Source organism: Petromyzon marinus, unplaced genomic scaffold (assembly GCF_048934315.1).
Source record: "Petromyzon marinus isolate PM22_M1 ecotype Great Lakes invasive population unplaced genomic scaffold, UKy_Petmar_22M1.pri1.0 PM_G_Scaffold_72, whole genome shotgun sequence".
Classification (NCBI taxonomy): Eukaryota; Metazoa; Chordata; class Hyperoartia; order Petromyzontiformes; family Petromyzontidae; genus Petromyzon; species Petromyzon marinus.
In genome coordinates, this window is record NW_027423027.1 from 198886 (window position 1) to 221931 (window position 23046).

At 45.2% G+C, this 23046-nt stretch overlaps 1 protein-coding gene across 3 annotated transcripts; it reads right to left on the minus strand.

Moving 5' to 3' along the window:
• Positions 1-1025: 1025 nt before the first annotated feature.
• LOC142920526 (gap junction gamma-1 protein-like) lies at positions 1026-13291 on the minus strand. 3 transcript variants are annotated; one of them, XM_076062805.1, is made up of 4 exons: positions 13218-13291; positions 5876-6210; positions 5498-5725; positions 1026-1794 (listed from the first exon to the last, which is right to left on the minus strand). In XM_076062805.1, exons 2-4 carry the CDS (start codon positions 6175-6177, stop codon positions 1353-1355), a joined length of 972 nt encoding a protein of 323 aa, XP_075918920.1. In that variant the 5' UTR covers positions 6178-6210; positions 13218-13291; the 3' UTR covers positions 1026-1352. The 3 variants fall into 3 exon arrangements, with proteins under 3 accessions (XP_075918920.1, XP_075918919.1, XP_075918918.1); XM_076062804.1 differs by having other exon boundaries at positions 5384-5725; XM_076062803.1 differs by having other exon boundaries at positions 5264-5725.
• Between the last annotated feature and the right edge of the window lie 9755 nt (positions 13292-23046).

Here is a 23046-nt window from a genome sequence, read left to right on the forward strand (position 1 = left end):
TGGTTTCACAAGTGTTTCACCAATGGTGTGTGGCTTGCCCTGCTTTGCGATCAGGTAAGCAACTTCGTGCGATGCTGTCAGGATCGGTTTGTTAACAGGTACAAATCCAAGAGCAGGCAGAGTGGCCCTTTCATCGAATCTGGCTCTCTTCACCCTGAATTCAGCAAGTGTTGTGTTCTTGTATTCCCCGTCTCCATGCAGCTTCAAGAAGTGTTCCTTTAGTTTTGCCGGTGCAAGACTAGAGTTGCTCAACTTGGCGTTGCAAATCATGCAGATAGGACGCTCACTCCCATCACGTTCCGTGATACATGAGAATCCATGTTGTACATATTCGTCCGACCACTTTCTTCTTTTGCCCGACATAGTTAGTATGGATAAAATATTAAAGAAATCACACGACGTACAACAACAGTCACACGTTGACTACTGAGTACGCACTAAATTCCCCGCAGCGCTGATTGGCCAAGCAGTGTAGCATGATCATCTGCAGCCAGTGATGGCCAAGCGGGCCGTGTGTGTCATCACAAATTTACACAATAATTCAAGTGTGTCCGGACCTCCGTGGCGGGGGCTCTGCCGAACCCCTGAGATCGACTCACCGAACCCCTGGGGTTCGATCGAACCCAGGTTAAGAACCACTGGTGTAGTGTATAGTAGTGAATATTACTAAAGTGTATAGTGATGTAGAGTAGTGTATAATAGTGTAGTGCATAGTGGTGTATGGTAGTGTAATGTACAGTATTGTGTGTAGTGTATAGTAGTGTAATGTATAGTAGTGATGTGTATAGTAGTATAGTGTATAGTCGGGTAAAGCATAGTGCCGTGTGTAGTGTATAGTGTAGTGTATAGTAGTGCAGTGTATAGTGTTGGGAGAATAAATCCACGCTCACAATTGTTCTCTCAAACACACTGGTGGGCTGCAGTAGTAACCACCCGGCACGAGGTTTCGTCTACGTGACACAACCTTGCTGGCTGATGCCGGGTGGTGGAGTGCTCAACGACATATCTACAACTCACAAGCGAGATCTGACCCCCCCAAAAGAGAAAACCTTTATTCGTGAATAACTCGGCGTTCAACTCAAAACAGGAAACTTAAATCTCGACTTGAAGCTTTCGCGACTGCAGGGATTCACACTCTTTGGTTCTTTTGGTAAAGTCACCACGTAGAAGGGAAACAATAAAATAAAAAAATAAAAAATAAAAAACAATAAGATAATTCTATTGCTTTATATTTGTATTATTTTATAGTTTCCCTTCTACGTGGTGACTTTACCGAAAGAACCAAGAATAAAAAGTACAATGTTTATTTCTACCGACGTGACTTTACCGAAAGGACCAAAGAGTAAGGAAACTTAAACTGAGATGGTTGGATATTTCTTCGTTCGGACGGCCCTTCCCTTCCTAGAGGCGGCCTTGACCTCTCCTTGTTCTTCTCCGGAATCTCCTACTTCGTCTGCCACCGCCGCCACTTCGTATTTCTTGTCGAGCTGCACTTGGGGGTTTTTGCTCACGGCCACCGCGGCCGAGCGTAAGGCCGGAGTCTCCCGCCGTCCTCCCTCTCCGCCTCCCCCACCTCTCCCTGCTCCGCTCTCCCCGTATCCCCGCGTTGCCCTGGCCCGTCGGGGTGGTGGGGAAACCGTCAGCTCCAGCCGCCGCTGTATCGCGCGCAGGTAACCTTGCAGCTGCGACGCAGCCGCCGGCGTTATCGCCACCTGCCGGGGGGCGGCCTCCTCCGTCTCGGCCGCGCGACGAGGAGGAGGAGGAGGCGGAGGAGGAGGATCGCCGTTCGCAATCCTGTTCATGGCAACGACAGTAGCAGCGGGAACGGCACGTTTTGAGCGTCAGGGAGGAAGCCCGTACCCTTTCTGGCAATAAAGCACGAGTTGTGTTCAGATGTTGGAACGCCAAATAGAAACCTTTTGCATGGAATCAAGTTCACATTAACCACACGCAGCACTTGTGTGGTGGGTTCCATTTAGGCGCACACTAGAACTGGAGGCAACAGGTAACTCTCAACAGGATGACGACATAGGGCGGTAACCACCGCTCCCAAATTAGCTAATTATATTACCGGACCAGGACAGCTCAACACGCTGCCTGGTCCACTAGCGGAGACCGGAGACCGAGGACCTTAGATGGCGGCTTCATTCCCAGAGTTGACCCAGCAGCCCCGCTCCCACCCGGGACTTGGTTTATAACTGTGTGGCCGGCTCTGCCCTTGCCCACGCCCCCTTCCAGATCCTTCCGGGAGGGGGCGTGGCCGGCTCTGCCCTTGGCCACGCCCCCTTCCAGATCCTTCCGGGATGGACCCTGGGTCCTTATCACGTAACCCTCACGTCCCCCCTTGCCCCCTCGTCCAGTCACGTGCCCTCTCGGGTTCACCCAGGATATCATGTCCTGACCCGACCTCAGCGACACCCGGACCCTGCCCTCTAGTGAGCCATTCCGTGCCGTGCTCACTCTGGTACCATAGAGCGGCACCACGCATACAGCACCACTCTTCACTCGCTACTGTCGCTACAGAGTAGTGACACCATTTATGTCGCTACACTTGTGGTGAACATGCAAACAAACATGCTCTGGTAGTATATGATGCATTGTCTTTGAAACTGATTGGTCCACACCAGGGAGAGCTATCTTTAGAGCCTAGCCTCAAACAGTGTTAGACCAGAGGATGCCAAAAGGCGAACAGCACAGACACAATGCCACTATCAGCACATTGAGAGCTCGTTGTGAGCAGCTACGTCATGTGCAGCTACATCATGGGAGGTCCCATGGTGACGTCGAATTTGTTATCGGTGAAAACAAACGGCATCCCACGCGATAGCCGCGGTCAAAAAATAAATAGCGGAAGACATTTCCGCATTCGATATTTCGAGGCTTACCTCGCGTGATATATTTTTGCTCCTCTCCCCAATGACTTCAAGTAGGAATCTGCCGAAGTGCGGGCACGCAGCGCGCCCTCCCGTCGAACGAGGGCACTGGCTAAGTAATGAACGTGTCAGCAGCGACGACGCACGTCCAGTTTCAAGTACCGCGTGAAGGAAGCCGAGTGACAGCGGAGGGAGTTAGTGACATGGGTTAGCAGCAGTAGCAGCTGTAGAACATTACCGCTGAAGGCCTACGAGATAGAAGTGTCTAGGGCCTACAAGAACCTTAATCTGGCCCTGACTGAAGGCCTACGAGATAGAAGTGTCTAGGGCCTACAAGAACCTTAATCCAGCCCTGACTGAAGGCCTACGAGATAGAAGTGTCTAGGGCCTACAAGAACCTTAATCCAGCCCTTACTGAAGGCCTATGAGACAGAAGTGTCTAGGGCCTACAATAAACCTCAATCCGGCTCTGACTGAAGGCCTACGAGATAGAAGTGTCTAGGGCCTACAAGAACCTTAATCCAGCCCTTACTGAAGGCCTATGAGACAGAAGTGTCTAGGGCCTACAAAAAACCTCAATCCGGCCCTGACTGAAGGCCTACGAGATAGAAGTGTCTAGGGCCTACAAGAACCTTAATCTGGCCCTGACTGAAGGCCTACGAGATAGAAGTGTCAAGGCCCTACAAGAACCTTAATCTGGCCCTGACTGAAGGCCTACGAGATAGAAGTGTCAAGGCCCTACAAGAACCTTAATCCAGCCGTGACTGAAGGCCTACGAGATAGAAGTGTCAAGGCCCTACAAGAACCTTAATCTGGCCCTGACTGAAGGCCTACGAGATAGAAGTATCTAGGCCCTACAAGAACATTAATCCAGCCGTGACTGAAGGCCTACGAGATAGAAGTGTCTAGGGCCTACAAGAACCTTAATCTGGCCCTGACTGAAGGCCTATGAGATAGAAGTATCTAGGCCCTACAAGAACATTAATCCAGCCGTGACTGAAGGCCTACGAGATAGAAGTGTCTAGGGCCTACAAGAACATTAATCCAGCCCTGACTGAAGGCCTATGAGATAGAAGTGTCTAGGGCCTACAAGAACCTTAATCTAGCCCTGACTGAAGGCCTACGAGATATAAGTCTCTAGGCCCTACAAAAACCTTAATTCAGCCCTGACTGAAGGCCTACGAGATAGAAGTGTCTAGGCCCTACAAGAACCTTAATCCGGCCCTGACTGAAGGCCTACGAGATAGAAGTGTCAAGGCCCTACAAGAACCTTAATCCGGCCCTGACTGAAGGCCTACGAGATAGAAATGTCAAGGCCCTACAAGAACCTTAATCCAGCCCTGAATGAAGGCCTACGAGATAGAAGTGTCTAGGCCCTACAAGAACCTTAATCTGGCCCTGACTGAAGGCCTATGAGAAAGAAGTATCTAGGCCCTACAAGAACATTAATCCAGCCGTGACTGAAGGCCTACGAGATATAAGTGTCTAGGGCCTACAAGAACCTTAATCCGGCCCTGACTGAAGGCCTATGAGACAGAAGTGTCTAGGGCCTACAATAAACCTCAATCCGGCCCTGACTGAAGGCCTACGAGATAGAAGTGTCAAGGCCCTACAAGAACCTTAATCCAGCCCTGACTGAAGGCCTACGAGATAGAAGTGTCTACGCCCTACAAGAACCTTAATCTGGCCCTGACTGAAGGCCTACAAGAAAGAAGTGTCAAGGCCCTACAAGAACCTTAATCTGGCCCTGACTGAAGGCCTACGAGATAGAAGTGTCTAGGCCCTACAAGAACCTTAATCCAGCCCTGACTGAAGGCCTACGAGATAGAAGTGTCAAGGCCCTACAAGAACATTAATCCGGCCCTGACTGAAGGCCTACGAGATAGAAGTGTCTAGGGCCTACAAGAACATTAATCCGGCCCTGACTGAAGGCCTACGAGATAGAAGTGTCAAGGCCCTACAAGAACCTTAATCCGGCCCTGACTGAAAGCCTACGAGATATAAGTGTCAAGGCCCTACAAGAACATTAATCCAGCCCTGACTGAAGGCCTACGAGACAGAAGTGTCTAGGGCCTACAAGAACCTTAATCCAGCCCTGACTGAAGGCCTACGAGATAGAAGTGTCTAGGCCCTACAAGAACCTTAATCTGGCCCTGACTGAAGGCCTACGAGATAGAAGTGTCTAGGCCCTACAAGAACATTAATCCAGCCCTGACTGAAGGCCTACGAGATAGAAATGTCAAGGCCCTACAAGAACATTAATCCAGCCCTGACTGAAGGCCTACGAGACAGAAGTGTCTAGGGCCTACAAGAACATTAATCTGGCCCTGACTAAAGGCCTACGAGACAGAAGTGTCTAGGGCCTACAAGAACCTTAATCCGGCCCTGACCGTTGCTGGCGCTTGGCTCGGCTGCCTGGCAACAAGTCCCCGAGGGCGCCCATCCCCAGGTGCCACAGCTCGGCCAGGTCGAGAGCCAGGCTGAGGCCGCCCACGGCGTACATCACGTACAGGAAGACGGTTTTCTCCGTGGGCCTCGACACGAAGCAGTCGACGCGGTGGCGGCAAGGGTGGCGGCGGGGGCACTCGAAGCAGGGGATCACCTCCAAGCCGTACATCACGTACTGGCCCAGAAGGAAGCCCACTTCGGCCACCGTGCGCAGGACGAGCTGCAGCGTGTACGCCCACATGAGGCCGTCGGCCGGGATCGCGCGGCGCCCGTCGTGCCATCTGTGGTCGTTCTTCTTGACCTCGCCAGCCTCGTCGGCAAACTCCCCTCCTTTCTCCGCTTGGACATTCTCCTCGGCTTGCTCGGTCCGTCGGTGCTTTTTGTGGCCGGTCGAGCCTTCTGACCTGCGGATAACGACGCGGGAATGAAAGTTAAAAAATATCCTTCTCACCAAAACAAAGAGTGGAATTAAGGTTTTTTTTGGGGGGGGGGGGGGGGCCTTCATCGTCATTATCATCATCACGATTATCGTCGTCGTCGTAACTCTACTAGACCTCTGTATCCTGTGTATGGCGAAGGCGAGGTAGAGAATGCTGGGCACCGCCACGGTGATAATCTGAAAAATCCAGAAGCGCACGTAGGAAAGGGGAGCGAAGGAGTCGTAGCAGACGTTTGTGCAGCCCGGCTGTTGCGAGTTGCACATGAACGAGCTCTGCTCGTCGTGGTAGATGGATTCGCCCGCCGCGATAGTCAGCATGATGCGCAAGATCAGGAACGTGGTGAGCCAGAGCTTGCCCAGGTACGTCGAGTGCAGAGATATCTCCTCCAACAGACGGGTCAGGAAGCTCCAGCTCATTGCGACCGCCGGCTCACCAAAAGCGTTGCCCGCCTGAGAATTCCAGAAGAGAGACGCGGATTTAGACGGCGCGTTGGCCGGCCGCGCGTCAACCAATGTCGCACGTTGGGCACCGCATTCAGCTCGAGACACCGTCGATCGTCATCGATTATCCGTCACCACACGATTATCATCCGACATTATCCAGCGGTCCTGGGCCGATCTGGCGAAACTGGCAAAGCCGCTCCAAAGGCCGTAGTAAACCAGTCCCGGCGATCGGCACCATTGTGCAGCGTGACCAAAAAAAAGCGTAGCCGCACTTGTGTTAGAGGATGTCTCACCCGTCCTCACACACTCTGGTGTTAAACCGGAGCCGGTCATGAGCACACTGGGCAGATGTGAGAAACTCTGCACTCTCGCCACAACTGAGCACTATTAATTCAGCAGTGCATAGTGACTGTGGTGGTCCGTGCTATTACTACAGCAGTGCATAGTGTGGTGGTACCTGCTTTCCCTGCAGCAGTGCATGCATACTGTGGTGTAAGCTGCTATGATTAGAGCAGGGCAAGCGAAAGTGGTGGTACCTGCTATGATTAGAGTAGTACATGCTGACTCTATAGCAGTATTAATGGACTGTACAGTAGTACATGCTGACTCTATAGCATTAGATATCGACTCTACAGTAGTACATGCTGACTGTATAGCAGTATTAATGGACTCTACAGTAGTACATGCTGACTGTATAGCAGTAGATATCGACTCTACAGTATTAATAGTGATTCTATAGCAGTATTAATAGTGACTCTATAGCAGTATTAATAGTGACTCTATAGCAGTATTAATAGTGACTCTATAGCAGTATTAATAGTGACTCGATAACAGTATTAATAGTCACTCTATCGCATTATTAATAGTGACTCTATAACAGTATTAATAGTCACTCTATAGCAGTATTAATAGTCCCTCTATAGCGGTATTTATAGTGACTCTATAACAGTATTAATAGTGACTCTATAGCAGTATCAATAGTCACTCTACAGCAGTATTAATAGTGACTCTATAGCAGTATTAATAGTGACTCTATAGCAGTATTAATAGTCACTCTATAGCAGTATTAATAGTCACTCTATAGCAGTATCAATAGTCACTCTATAGCAGTATTAATAGTGACTCTATAGCAGTATTAATAGTGACTCTATGGCAGTATTAATAGTGACTCTATAACAGTATTAATAGTGACTCTATAGCAGTATTAATAGTGACTCTATAGCAGTATCAATAGTCACTCTATAGCAGTATTAAGTCACTCTATAGAAGTATTAATATTGACTCTATAACAGTATTAATAGTGACTCTATAGAAGCATTAATAGCTACTCTATAGCAGTATTAATAGTGACTCTATAGCAGTATTAATAGTGACTCTATAACAGTATTAATAGTGACTCTATAGCAGTATTAATAGTGACTGTATAGCAGTATTAATAGTGACTCTATAACAGTATTAATAGTGACTCTATAGCAGTATTAATAGTGACTCTATAACAGTATTAATAGTGACTCTATAACAGTATTAATAGTCACTCTATAGCAGTATTAATAGTGACTCTATAACAGTATTAATAGTGACTCTATAACAGTATTAATTGTGACTCTATAGCAGTATCAATAGTCACTCTATAGCAGTATTAATAGTGACTCTATAGCAGTATTAAGTCACTCTATAGCAGTATTAATAGTGACTATAACAGTATTAATAGTGACTCTATAACAGTATTAATAGTGACTCTATAACAGTATTAATAGTGATTCTATAACAGTATTAATAGTGACTCTATAACAGTATTAATAGTGACTCTATAGCAGTATTAATAGTGACTCTATAGCAGTATTAATAGTGACTCTATAGCAGTATTAATAGTGACTCTATAGCATTATTAATAGTGACTCTATATCAGTATTAATAGTGACTCTATAACAGTATTAATAGTGACTCTATAGCAGTATTAATAGTGACTCTATAGCAGTATTAATAGTGACTCTATAGCAGTATTAATAGTGACTCTATAGCATTATTAATAGTGACTCTATATCAGTATTAATAGTGACTCTATAACAGTATTAATAGTGACTCTATAGCAGTATTAATAGTGACTCTATAGCAGTATTAATAGTGACTCTATAACAGTATTAATAGTGACTCTATAGCAGTATAATAGTGACTCTATAACAGTATTAATAGTGACTCTATAACAGTATTAATAGTGACTCTATAACAGTATTAATAGTGACTCTATAGCAGTATTAATAGTGACTCTATAGCAGTATTAATAGTGACTCTATAGCAGTATTAATAGTGACTCTATAGCAGTATTAATAGTGACTCTATAACAGTATTAATAGTGACTCTATAGCAGTATTAATAGTGACTCTATAGCAGTATCAATAGTCACTCTATAGCAGTATTAAGTCACTCTATAGAAGTATTAATATTGACTCTATAACAGTATTAATAGTGACTCTATAGCAGCATTAATAGCGACTCTATAGCAGTATTAATAGTGACTCTATAGCAGTATTAATAGTGACTCTATAACAGTATTAATAGTGACTCTATAGCAGTATTAATAGTGACTCTATAGCAGTATTAATAGTGACTCTATAACAGTATTAATAGTGACTCTATAACAGTATTAATAGTCACTCTATAGCAGTATTAATAGTGACTCTATAACAGTATTAATAGTGACTCTATAACAGTATTAATAGTGACTCTATAGCAGTATCAATAGTCACTCTATAGCAGTATTAATAGTGACTCTATAGCAGTATTAAGTCACTCTATAGCAGTATTAATAGTGACTATAACAGTATTAATAGTGACTCTATAACAGTATTAATAGTGACTCTATAACAGTATTAATAGTGACTCTATAACAGTATTAATAGTGACTCTATAACAGTATTAATAGTGACTCTATAGCAGTATTAATAGTGACTCTATAGCAGTATTAATAGTGACTCTATAGCAGTATTAATAGTGACTCTATAGCAGTATTAATAGTGACTCTATAACAGTATTAATAGTGACTCTATAGCAGTATTAATAGTGACTCTATAGCAGTATCAATAGTCACTCTATAGCAGTATTAAGTCACTCTATAGAAGTATTAATATTGACTCTATAACAGTATTAATAGTGACTCTATAGCAGCATTAATAGCGACTCTATAGCAGTATTAATAGTGACTCTATAGCAGTATTAATAGTGACTCTATAGCAGTATTAATAGTGACTCTATAGCAGTATTAATAGTGACTCGATAACAGTATTAATAGTCACTCTATCGCATTATTAATAGTGACTCTATAACAGTATTAATAGTCACTCTATAGCAGTATTAATAGTCCCTCTATAGCGGTATTTATAGTGACTCTATAACAGTATTAATAGTGACTCTATAGCAGTATCAATAGTCACTCTACAGCAGTATTAATAGTGACTCTATAGCAGTATTAATAGTGACTCTATAGCAGTATTAATAGTCACTCTATAGCAGTATTAATAGTCACTCTATAGCAGTATCAATAGTCACTCTATAGCAGTATTAATAGTGACTCTATAGCAGTATTAATAGTGACTCTATAGCAGTATTAATAGTGACTCTATAACAGTATTAATAGTGACTCTATAGCAGTATTAATAGTGACTCTATAGCAGTATCAATAGTCACTCTATAGCAGTATTAAGTCACTCTATAGAAGTATTAATATTGACTCTATAACAGTATTAATAGTGACTCTATAGAAGCATTAATAGCGACTCTATAGCAGTATTAATAGTGACTCTATAGCAGTATTAATAGTGACTCTATAACAGTATTAATAGTGACTCTATAGCAGTATTAATAGTGACTGTATAGCAGTATTAATAGTGACTCTATAACAGTATTAATAGTGACTCTATAGCAGTATTAATAGTGACTCTATAACAGTATTAATAGTGACTCTATAACAGTATTAATAGTCACTCTATAGCAGTATTAATAGTGACTCTATAACAGTATTAATAGTGACTCTATAACAGTATTAATTGTGACTCTATAGCAGTATCAATAGTCACTCTATAGCAGTATTAATAGTGACTCTATAGCAGTATTAAGTCACTCTATAGCAGTATTAATAGTGACTATAACAGTATTAATAGTGACTCTATAACAGTATTAATAGTGACTCTATAACAGTATTAATAGTGATTCTATAACAGTATTAATAGTGACTCTATAACAGTATTAATAGTGACTCTATAGCAGTATTAATAGTGACTCTATAGCAGTATTAATAGTGACTCTATAGCAGTATTAATAGTGACTCTATAGCATTATTAATAGTGACTCTATATCAGTATTAATAGTGACTCTATAACAGTATTAATAGTGACTCTATAGCAGTATTAATAGTGACTCTATAGCAGTATTAATAGTGACTCTATAGCAGTATTAATAGTGACTCTATAGCATTATTAATAGTGACTCTATAACAGTATTAATAGTCACTCTATAACAGTATTATTAGTGACTCTATAACAGTATTAATAGTGACTCTATAGCAGTATTAATAGTGACTCTATAGCAGTATTAATAGTGACTCTATAGCAGTATTAATAGTGACTCTATAGCATTATTAATAGTGACTCTATATCAGTATTAATAGTGACTCTATAACAGTATTAATAGTGACTCTATAACAGTATTAATAGTGACTCTATAACAGTATTAATAGTGATTCTATAACAGTATTAATAGTGACTCTATAACAGTATTAATAGTGACTCTATAGCAGTATTAATAGTGACTCTATAGCAGTATTAATAGTGACTCTATAACAGTATTAATAGTGACTCTATAACAGTATTAATAGTCACTCTATAGCAGTATTAATAGTGACTCTATAACAGTATTAATAGTGACTCTATAACAGTATTAATAGTGACTCTATAGCAGTATCAATAGTCACTCTATAGCAGTATTAATAGTGACTCTATAGCAGTATTAAGTCACTCTATAGCAGTATTAATAGTGACTATAACAGTATTAATAGTGACTCTATAACAGTATTAATAGTGACTCTATAACAGTATTAATAGTGACTCTATAACAGTATTAATAGTGACTCTATAACAGTATTAATAGTGACTCTATAGCAGTATTAATAGTGACTCTATAGCAGTATTAATAGTGACTCTATAGCAGTATTAATAGTGACTCTATAGCATTATTAATAGTGACTCTATATCAGTATTAATAGTGACTCTATAACAGTATTAATAGTGACTCTATAGCAGTATTAATAGTGACTCTATAGCAGTATTAATAGTGACTCTATAACAGTATTAATAGTGACTCTATAGCAGTATAATAGTGACTCTATAACAGTATTAATAGTGACTCTATAACAGTATTAATAGTGACTCTATAGCAGTATTAATAGTGACTCTATAACAGTATTAATAGTCACTCTATAACAGTATTATTAGTGACTCTATAACAGTATTAATAGTGACTCTATAGCAGTATTAATAGTGACTCTATAACAGTATTAATAGTGACTCTATAACAGTATTAATAGTGACTCTATAACAGTATTAATAGTGACTCTATAGCAGTATTAATAGTGACTCTATAACAGTATTAATAGTCACTCTATAACAGTATTATTAGTGACTCTATAACAGTATTAATAGTGACTCTATAACAGTATTAATAGTGACTCTATAGCAGTATTAATAGTGACTCTATAACAGTATTAATAGTGACTCTATAACAGTATTAATAGTGACTCTATAACAGTATTAATAGTGACTCTATAACAGTATTAATAGTGACTCTATAGCAGTATTAATAGTGACTCTATAACAGCATTAATAGTGACTCTATAGCAGTATTAATAGTCACTGTATAACAGTATTAATAGTGACTCTATAACAGTATTAATAGTCACTCTATAGCAGTAATAATAGTAACTCTATAACAGTATTAATAGTGACTATAACAGCATTAATAGTGACTCTATAACAGTATTAATAGTGACTCTATAACAGTATTATTAGTGACTATAGCAGTATTAATAGTGACTCTATAACAGTATTAATAGGGACTCTATAGCAGTATTAATAGTGACTCTATAACAGTATTAATAGTGACTCTATAACAGTATTAATAGTGACTCTATAACAGTATATTTAGTGACTCTATAACAGTATATTTAGTGACTCTATAGCACAAAGTACTCACGTGACACAGTGACGCAATGTGGCCGTGAGGTCGACCGAACGCGCATCACGTGGCAGGGTCCGCCCCCCCCACGTGGCAGGGTCCTCCCCCACGTGGCAGGGTCCGCCCCCACGTGGCAGGGTCCGCCCCCCACCCCACGTGACAGGGTCCGCCCCCCCACGTGGCAGGGTCCGCCCCCACGTGGCAGGGTCGTGTGCCCATAGGTGGTAGTGGATGTGAAAGACCCAACGCAGATCTCCGGGTTTGATAATCCGTGGGGTTACTCGCCCCCCACCATAGTAATGTGGAGTTTCCACCACTGGTTCAGGGCTGTTTACAGCCTCACCCGCCTCGCCCATACCTCCCCCCCCCCCACAAAACCAAGACCCCAATGAACCCCTCCCCCACACTGTCCACTCGCTCCAATTCCCACTTCCCCGTCCTACCAGACCCATCCTCACCACCTCCCTGTGATCCTTCCTAATGACCCCACAATCTTTTCATTAATCAGTCGCGACCCAGTCGCTAGGGTCCACGGTGTCCGCTCGCCACGAGCTACAATTTGCCCGGGGCTTCGATTCTCTCTGCATGCGTCGATGATCCGGCATCATAATTGTTCACCCGGCATAAAACATCCAGCCCGCATCTTTCTGTGCGCCCTGGTGGCTACAAGTCACGTGCCACCTAACTGGTACCTATTTTATCGACCACTCCCACCGAGGGATGATGATGATAGGCTGAGCCAACACCACCCCCTCTCCAGAGCAGGACTTGAACCTGGCCGGGCTTACGATTTTAATGACGCAGCAGAGTGGCGGCAGTCGACCTGGGCACTGAGTCACTTAGCCAGGAGCTGAACTCACCGTATCCGATACAAAGTGGAGGGGGTGCGGCGGTGGGCGGTGGGGGGTGGGGGGGAAGCCGAACTTGGCCGATCCCATCTCTAAATGTAAATCGTGACCACCGAGACCCATTGTCGAGCAGGGCACTGCCAGCCCCCCCCCCCACAACGTCCAGCGGGGTGGTACAGTCCGGGTGAGTCACCAAGCCCCGCCCACGCGCCGCCAGTCGCTCGCTCCGACCGCGCGCGCGGTCGGTAATTGTCGCGGGGCGCTCCACCTGGAGTTGCCACCTGTCCCGGTTTCTCTTCCTGGTAAGTTCGCGTTTGCCGACGTCCGGGGAAGTCTCGAATCCTTTCCCGGGATATTGGAAGTCCAGGGTCAGCTGTATCAGCAACAATAATAATAATCTCGACTTGAAGTTTTCGTGACTGCAGGGATCCACACTCTTAGTTTCTTTCGGTAAAGTTACGTAGTAGGTATAAGATAAAATGTTGTTTTACTTTAAATTATTTTATTACCTACTTGACTTTACCGAGATACCCATAGAGCGGCTCTCTGTTGATTGGTTGATGAACACGATTGTACTGTTCAAAATAAAACCTCAACCAAAATCTTCAAAAATTTAAACTACAGTATTCAACCAACCTTCACTTGATGTACTTGCAGTGTATAATAGTTTAAAACTTACAGGAAATGTAACTATTGATATATTGATAGATTTGAGCCGATTTCATAACTAAACATTAAATGTATCAGAGACCGAATGGTTAAACACTGTGTTTTGATCTTTTTTCCTTTGCATTCATTAACATTAAAAGGCATTAATCTTATAATTTGTTTTATGCAGTGTTTAAATTGGCCATACTATATATACTTCAAAATGTATTTGTACAAAAAAACGCCTTTGCACTGGCTGCTGTGTGCATTTAATCCACGTAAAAACAAATCAGCATTAGCCACTCATAACAGATTTGTAACTCGTACAGCAAGCGTAGTCATTACCTGGACCTTAATGAACCACATTAAACCAATCTATTTCGAGCAATATTAAATCACCAAGGGAGTACTCCCAAAGAAATTAAGATGCCTGGCAATGTCATTATTATTCTTGGTTCTTTCGGTAAAAGTCACGTAGAAGGGAAACACCTGATGATGACTGCTCGTGTTGCAGTCGAAACTTCGTGAGAATTTTATATTTTTATTATTTTATTGTTTCCCTTCTACGTTCAGGTGACTTTACCGAAAGAACCAAGAATATGAATCCCTGCAGTCACGAAAGCTTTAAATCAAAATGTCATTATTGTTAAGTACTCACCTTTAACCTTTGCGAGTGGCGTGGCATAGCGCTGCCTGCGACGCCACTACTGACGCCTGCAGGCCACGGTAGAAACTTGAGAGGGGGACATCTCGGCTAAAAGTCACAGAGGGAGCCAATCGGGAAGGGCGCTCGCAGGTTCCAGAAGGAGGGCGTGGCCGGGGAGGGGCGTGGCCTCGCTGAGAGTCCAGGAGGGGCCCCTGTGTGGGACCTCGTGGCTGTTGCTGGGAAGTGGGATGATTGCCCGTCGTGCTACTCACGTCCATCGTCGTCACCATCTCGTCGTCGCCTCCGAGAGAGAGACACAGGGATAGAGAAAGGGACAGACAGAGAGAGAGACACACAGGGATAGAGAAAGAGACAGACAGAGAGAGAGAGACACAGGGATAGAGAAAGGGACAGACAGAGACACAGAGAGACACAGGGATAGAGAAAGAGACAGAGAGAGAGACACAGAGAGAGACACAGGGATAGAGAAAGAGAGAGAGAGACAGGGATAGAGAAAGGGACAGACAGAGAGAGAGAGACACAGGGATAGAGAAAGGGACAGACAGAGAGAGAGACACAGAGAGAGACACAGGGATAGAGAAAAGGACAGACAGAGAGAGACACAGAGAGAGACACAGAGATAGAGAAAGAGACATACAGAGAGAGACACAGGGATAGAGAAAGAGACAGACAGAGAGACACAGAGAGAGACACAGAGATAGAGAAAGAGACATACAGAGAGAGACACAGGGATAGAGAAAGAGACAGACAGAGAGACACAGAGAGAGACACAGGGATACAGAAAGAGACAGACAGAGAGAGACACAGGGATAGAGAAAGAGACAGACAGAGAGAGACACAGGGATAGAGAAAGAGACAGACAGAGAGAGACACAGGGATAGAGAAAGAGACAGAGAGAGACACAGAGAGAGACACAGGGATAGAGAAAGAGACAGACAGAGAGACACAGAGAGAGAGGCAGACACAGAGAGAGACAGAGAGAGACAGAAACAGAGACTCAGCAGGCCAAGTGTTACTAAGTAGACGTCACGAGCTGGCGTGTGTAGTAGATGTAGTACTGTGTAGTAGTAGTACTGTGTAGTAGTGCTGGGTAGTAGTACTGTGTAGTAATAGTACTGTGTAGTAGTACTGTGTAATAGCACTGTGTAGTAGTACTGTGTAGTAGTAGTACTGTGTAGTAGTACTGTGTAGTAGTACTGTGTAATAGTACTGTGTAGTAGTACTGTGTAGTAGTAGTACTGTGTAGTAGTACTGTGTAATAGTACTGTGTAGTAGTACTGTGTAGTAGTAGTACTGTGTAATAGTACTGTGTAGTAGTACTGTGTAGTAATGGTACTGTGTAGTAGTAGTACTGTGTAGTAGTAGTACTGTGTAGTAGTACTGTGTAGTAATAGTACTGTGTAATAGTACTGTGTAGTAGTACTGTGTAGTAGTAATACTGTGTAGTAGTACTGTGTAGTAGTAGTACTGTGTAGTAGTACTCTGTAGTAATAGTACTGTGTAGTAGTACTGTGTAGTAGTAGTACTGTGTAGTAATAGTACTGTGTAGTAGTAGTACTGGGTAGTAGCACTGTGTAGTAGTAGTACTGTGTAGTAGTACTGTGTAGTAGTAGTACTGTGTAGTAATAGTACTGTGTAGTAGTAGTACTGTGTAGTAGTAGTACTGTGTAGTAGTACTGTGTAGTAGTACTGTGTAGTAGTGCTGTGTAGTAATAGTACTGTGTAGTAGTAGTACTGTATAGTAGTAGTAGTAGTACTGTTTAATAGTAGTAATGTGTAGTAGTACTGTGTAGTAGTACTGTGTAGTAGTAGTACTGTGTAGTAATAGTACTGTGTAGTAGTACTGTGTGGTAGTAGTACTGTGTAGTAGTAGTACTGTGTAGTAGTGATGTGTAGTAGTACTGTGTAGTAGTAGTACTGTGTAATAGTACTGTGTGGTAGTAGTACTGTGTAATAGTACTGTGTAGTAGTAGTACTGTGTAGTAGTACTGTGTAATAGTACTGTGTAGTAGTAGTACTGTGTAGTAGTAGTACTGTGTAGTAGTAGTACTGTGTCCTACTACCACTATAATGTGTAGTCTCCTGTATGAGTTTAAGGGGAGACGCAGCAAAAGTAGCAGCAGGAGATGTTTCATCTCTCTCTTTCGATGTCCCCCTCTCTCATCTCTCCCCATCTCACCCCCTCCCTCCCCACGGCTCTCCGTCGCTGAATCAACGCCAAGAAGGCCCCAGCGTGCTCCTCACTCCTCGCTTGGAGCTGTCCCTGGTGCGGACAGTTTATATACACGTAATATACAGTTTATATATACATAATATACAGTTCATATATACATGATATACAGTTTATGTACACACACAAAAAACAGTTTAGATTACGCATAATCATCATACATCGCCTCACGATAATTTTCATTTCACCACGTAAGGCCCCACACCCATGCTCACAAATGCCCACACTCACAGAGACCCATACTTACAAAGACCCACAGAGACCCATACCCACAGAGACGCACACTCATAGAGACCCACTGCTACCCACAGAGACCCATACCCACAGAAACCCACACTCATAGAGACCCACTGCTACCCACAGACACCCATACCCACAGAAACCCACACTCATAGAGACCCACTGCTACCCACAGAGACCCATGGTCACAAATGCCCACACTCATAGAGACCCACTGCTACCCACAGAGGCCCATACCCACAGAAACCCACACTCATAGAGACCCACTGCTACCCACAGAGACCCATACCCACAGAAATCCACACTCATAGAGACCCACTGCTACCCACAGAGACCCATACCCACAGAAACCCACACTCATAGAGACCCACTGCTACCCACAGAGACCCATGCTCACAAATGCCCACACTCATAGAGACCCACTGCTACCCACAGAGGCCCATACCCACAGAAACCCACACTCATAGAGACCCACTGCTACCCACAGAGACCCATACCCACAGAAACCCACACTCATAGAGACCCACTGCTACCCACAGAGACCCATACCCACAGAAACCCACACTCATAGAGACCCACTGCTACCCACAGAGACCCATACCCACAGAAACCCACACTCATAGAGACCCACTGCTACCCACAGAGACCCATACCCACAGAGACGCACACTCATAGAGACCCACTGCTACCCACAGAGACCCATACCCACAGAAACCCACACTCATAGAGACCCACTGCTACCCACAGAGACCCATACCCACAGAGACCCACACTCATAGAGACCCACTGCGACCTACAGAGACTCATACCCACAGAAACCCACACTCATAGAGACCCACTGCTACCCACAGAGACCCATACCCACAGAAACCCACACTCATAGAGACCCACTGCTACCCACAGAGACCCATACCCACAGAAACCCACACTCATAGAGACCCACTGCTACCCACAGAGACCCATACCCACAGAAACCCACACTCATAGAGACCCACTGCAACCCACAGAGACCCATTCCCACAGAAACCCACACTCATAGAGACCCACTGCTACCCACAGAGACTCATACCCACAGAAACCCACACTCATAGAGACCCACTGCTACCCACAGAGACCCATACCCACAGAAACCCACACTCATAGAGACCCACTGCTACCCACAGAGACCCATACCCACAGAAACCCACACTCATAGATACCCACTGCTACCCAGAGACCCATACCCACAGAAACCCACACTCATAGAGACCCACTGCTACCCACAGAGACCCATACCCACAGAAACCCACACTCATAGAGACCCACTGCTACCCACAGAGACTCATACCCACAGAAACCCACACTCATAGAGACCCACTGCTACCCACAGAGACCCATGCTCACAAATGCCCACACTCATAGAGACCCACTGCTACCCACAGAGACCCATATCCACAGAAACCCACACTCATAGAGACCCACTGCTACCCACAGAGACCCATTCCCACAGAAACCCACACTCATAGAGACCCACTGCTACCCACAGAGACCCATATCCACAGAAACCCACACTCATAGAGACCCACTGCTACCCACAGAGACCCATACCCACAGAAACCCACACTCATAGACACCCACTGCTACCCACAGAGACCCATGCTCACAAATGTCCACACTCATAGAGACCCACTGCTACCCACAGAGACCCATATCCACAGAAACCCACACTCATAGACACCCACTGCTACCCACAGAGACCCATACCCACAGAAACCCACACTCATAGACACCCACTGCTACCCACAGAGACCCATACCCACAGAAACCCACACGCCCCCCTCAGTGTGTGAATCTGGCTCTGACACCAGCCAGTGCCTCCCCCAGCCATTGACCTCACCGCACGTCACTGATAGAGACCCACGGAGAGCCACAGAAACCAGCACACTCACAGAGACCTACAGAGACCCACGCAGAGGTGACGGTGTTGGAGGCGATGACGGCCGCGATGGTTGCTGTGACGGCACAGGAGGGGCCGAGCAAGAATCCGACCGGTGACAACCGCCGGCCATGGAGAGGGGCCGAGGTCGAGGAGGAGAAGTCAACCGCGGGAGGATCTCCGACATCTCGGACAGGCTAAGGCAGCTGATTGACGCCGACAGGGGGCAGCAGCGGCCGCCGGACAGGGAGGGCCGGGGGCGGGGGGTCAGCGGCGTGGCCGGAGGCGACAGGGAGTCGAGGAGGGACTCACGGGTGAGGCAGAGGGAGGCCGTGGAGCAGGCGAGGGTTGCGATGGAGCGCGAGGTGTTCTTGAGGGAGCAGTTCTCGCGGCATCGGAGTTCTGTCGAGAGGCGACGGGAGCTACAGGAGCTCGCCAGCCGGGGGCGGAACGTCCACTTCAACCCGACGGAGGAGGCATGGAGACACGCCGGGGGGGGCACGGCGGGGCGCGGGGGGAGAGGTGGAGGGAGCAGAGTTGGGGGAGGGGGGGTTATAGAGGAGGCGGAGGGAGGAGGGGTGGGTGGAGCGGGGGGAGGGGTGGAGAGAGGGGGAGGAGGAGGGAGGGCGGAGGGAGGGGGTGCAGGGGGGGGCGGGGAGAGGGGTCGGAGGGGGCGTGAGTGGATGGAGCAACTGCGACAGGCAATGACGCTGAGATGGAACCCGTATCATCAGTTCGGGAGGGGGGGGTCAGGAGGGACGAGCAGTGGGTGAGGGAGATAGGGAGGGAAGAGAGGGGTGGGAGGGAGGGGAGGGGTGGAAGGGAGGGAGGGGAGGAGGGAGGGGAGAGAGGGGTGGGAGGGAAGGGGGGAGGGAGGAAGGGGAGGATGGAGGGGGGTGTGTGCGGCCTGCTCCAAGCGTCTCAGCATCGCACCGTGCGGGGGTGGTGAGTGGTGTCAAAATGCCTCCAAGTGTCCCCAGGTCTCCACGTGGAACCCTGGGGAGGTTTCCGTCTTTTTGCGTTCGGGCCTCGGACGTGGAGTTGTTGTAGACATGTTGGGCTGAGTCAGCCCCCAACCAGGGATTGAACTGGTGTCCTTCCTCGTTCGATGGTTACCGTTTGTTTGTGGACGTTAATTATTTTGACATTAGGTTTAAAGTTACCTTTGCCGAATGCCACAATTGACACTGGGCGTGCGTTCATTAAAAGCGGTTCGAAATGTGTGGAGGATCGAACTGAATTACCTTATACAGGCTGTGTTTATCTATAGTGGGTATTACATCTGGGTGAAAGGATCCACCAGGGAAGCCTCTGAAACGTTCCCGAAGGTTCCAAGAGGGGCGTGGCCAGAGGCGGGGCTTAGCCTCCGCGGAGCGAATATAAGCCGGGGGCACAGCAACGTTAGGGGTCGGTGTTGAAGATCGAGAGGAGCTCCCCATCGCTGCTGTTGCCCCGCCATCTCCGCCGGCCACGTGGCGGCGAGACCTCCAGCCGCTCAGCCGCTCCCCAGCGCGCCGTCAGCCGGCGGCGTGTTGGTGAGCGGGGTGAGCGCGGGTGGACATCCGCAGAGAGAGAGAGAGATAGAGGAACAAGTCTGTGCCGAATATTTATTAATAAACAAACTTCAAGTCTTTACCGTGTCGGAGCCAGTCATTACATGATTATAAAAATTGTGTGCAGTGCAAGGGGCATGTCCCCGCAGCTGTATGAAATACACTACACTACACACTACTACACTATACACTACACTATACACTACTCTACACTACACTATACACTACACTACACACTAGTGCTGTGCTAGTACACTATACACTACACTATACACTACACTACACACGAGTGCTGTGCTAGTACACTACACTATACACTACACTACACGCTAGTGCTGTGCTAGTACACTACACGATACATTACTCTACACTACACTATACACTACACTATACACTACACACTAGTGCTGTGCTAGTACACTACACTATACATTACACTACTCTACACTACACACTAGTGCTGTGCTAGTACACTACACTATACACTACACACTACACTACACACTAGTGCTGTGCTAGTACACTACACTATACACTACACTACACACTAGTGCTGTGCTAGTACACTACACTATACACTACACTACACACTAGTGCTGTGCTAGTACACTACACTATACACTAAACTATTCTACACTATACTATACACTACACTACACACTAGTGCTGTGCTATTACACTACACTATAAACTACTATACACTACACTACACACTAGTGCTGTGCTAGTACACTACACTATACACTAAACTACTCTACACTACACTATACACTACACTAGTGCTGTGCTAGTACACTACACTATATACTACACTATACACTACACACTAGTGCTGTGCTAGTACACTGCACTATACACTACTCTACACTATACACTATTATACACTACACTACTATACACTACACTATACACTACATTATACACTACTCTACACTACACATGCTGTGCTAGTACACTACACTATACTCTACACTATACACTACACTATACACTGCACTATACACTACACTACTCTACACTACAGAGTAGTGCTGTGCTAGTACACTACACTATACACTACACACTAGTGCTCTGTTAGTACACTACACTATACACTAAACTATACATTACACTATACACTACACTACACACTAGTGCTGTGCTAGTACACTACACTATACACTACACTACTCTACACTACCCTATACACTATGCTATACACTACACTACACACTAGTGCTGTGCTAGTACACTACACTATACACTACACAGTACACTACACTATACACTAGTGCTGTGCTAGTACACTACACTATACACTACACAATACACTACACTACACACTAGTGCTGTGCGAGTACACTACACTATACACTACACTACACACTAGTGCTGTGCTAGTACACTACACTATACACTACTCTACACTACACTATACACTACACAATACACTACACTACACGCTAGTGCTGTGCTAGTACACTACACTATACACTACACAGTACACTACACTACACACTAGTGCTGTGCTAGTACACTAAACACTACACTGCACACTAGTGCTGTGCTAGTACAATATACTATACACTACACTATACACTACACTACACACTAGTGCTGTGCTAGAACACTACACTATACACTACACTACACACTAGTGCTATGCTAGTACACTACACTAAACTACTCTACACTACACTATGCACTACTATACACTACACTATACTACACACTAGTGCTGTGCTAGTACACTACACTATACACTACACTATACACTACACACTAGTGCTGTGCTAGTACCATAAACTATACACTACACACTATACACTACACTACACTATACACTACACGCTAGTGCTGTGCTAGTACACTACTATATACACTACACTATACACTACTATATACTACACTATACACTACTATATACACTACACTATACACTACACTATACACTCGTGCTGTGCTAGTGACGAATTGGCACGTTCTGTTTACGTGACAACCCTTACTAGTTGGCTGTGTCGGGTGGTGGCGGGTTTTAACGACACAACATTTATATATTTATGCGATGAAACCCAAAAACTTCTATTATCGATTCACTACGTTATACACAACATATTTGCACTCATAAGTCGCTTGCCTACTCGGTGTTTCGTATCGAATCTCATCCCAAACAATCGAAGGGTGCCCCTAAGTGGCAGCTGCCCCTGTGTGGCACAAGGTGGCCCTACACCGGCCTGCACGTGGGCATGAGTCTGTCGGTAAGGGGGCGATCATTGACGCGTCATCTCCCTTGTGGAGATTCTGGATAATGTTACTGGAATTACCACAATTTTGACCGTGACACCAACACGCAATATGACCTGTGCGTTTTGGGTGACACAATACTATGTTTGACATCCGCTGTTAAGCAGACTGCGCATATTGTGGTGAATGTTACTGGGGTGGGCAGGTGTGCCTGTCGGGTTTGAACCTTAAACCTCTGCAACAAATTTGAGAATGCGCTACCATATTCCTGGTTCTTTCGGTAAAGTCACGTA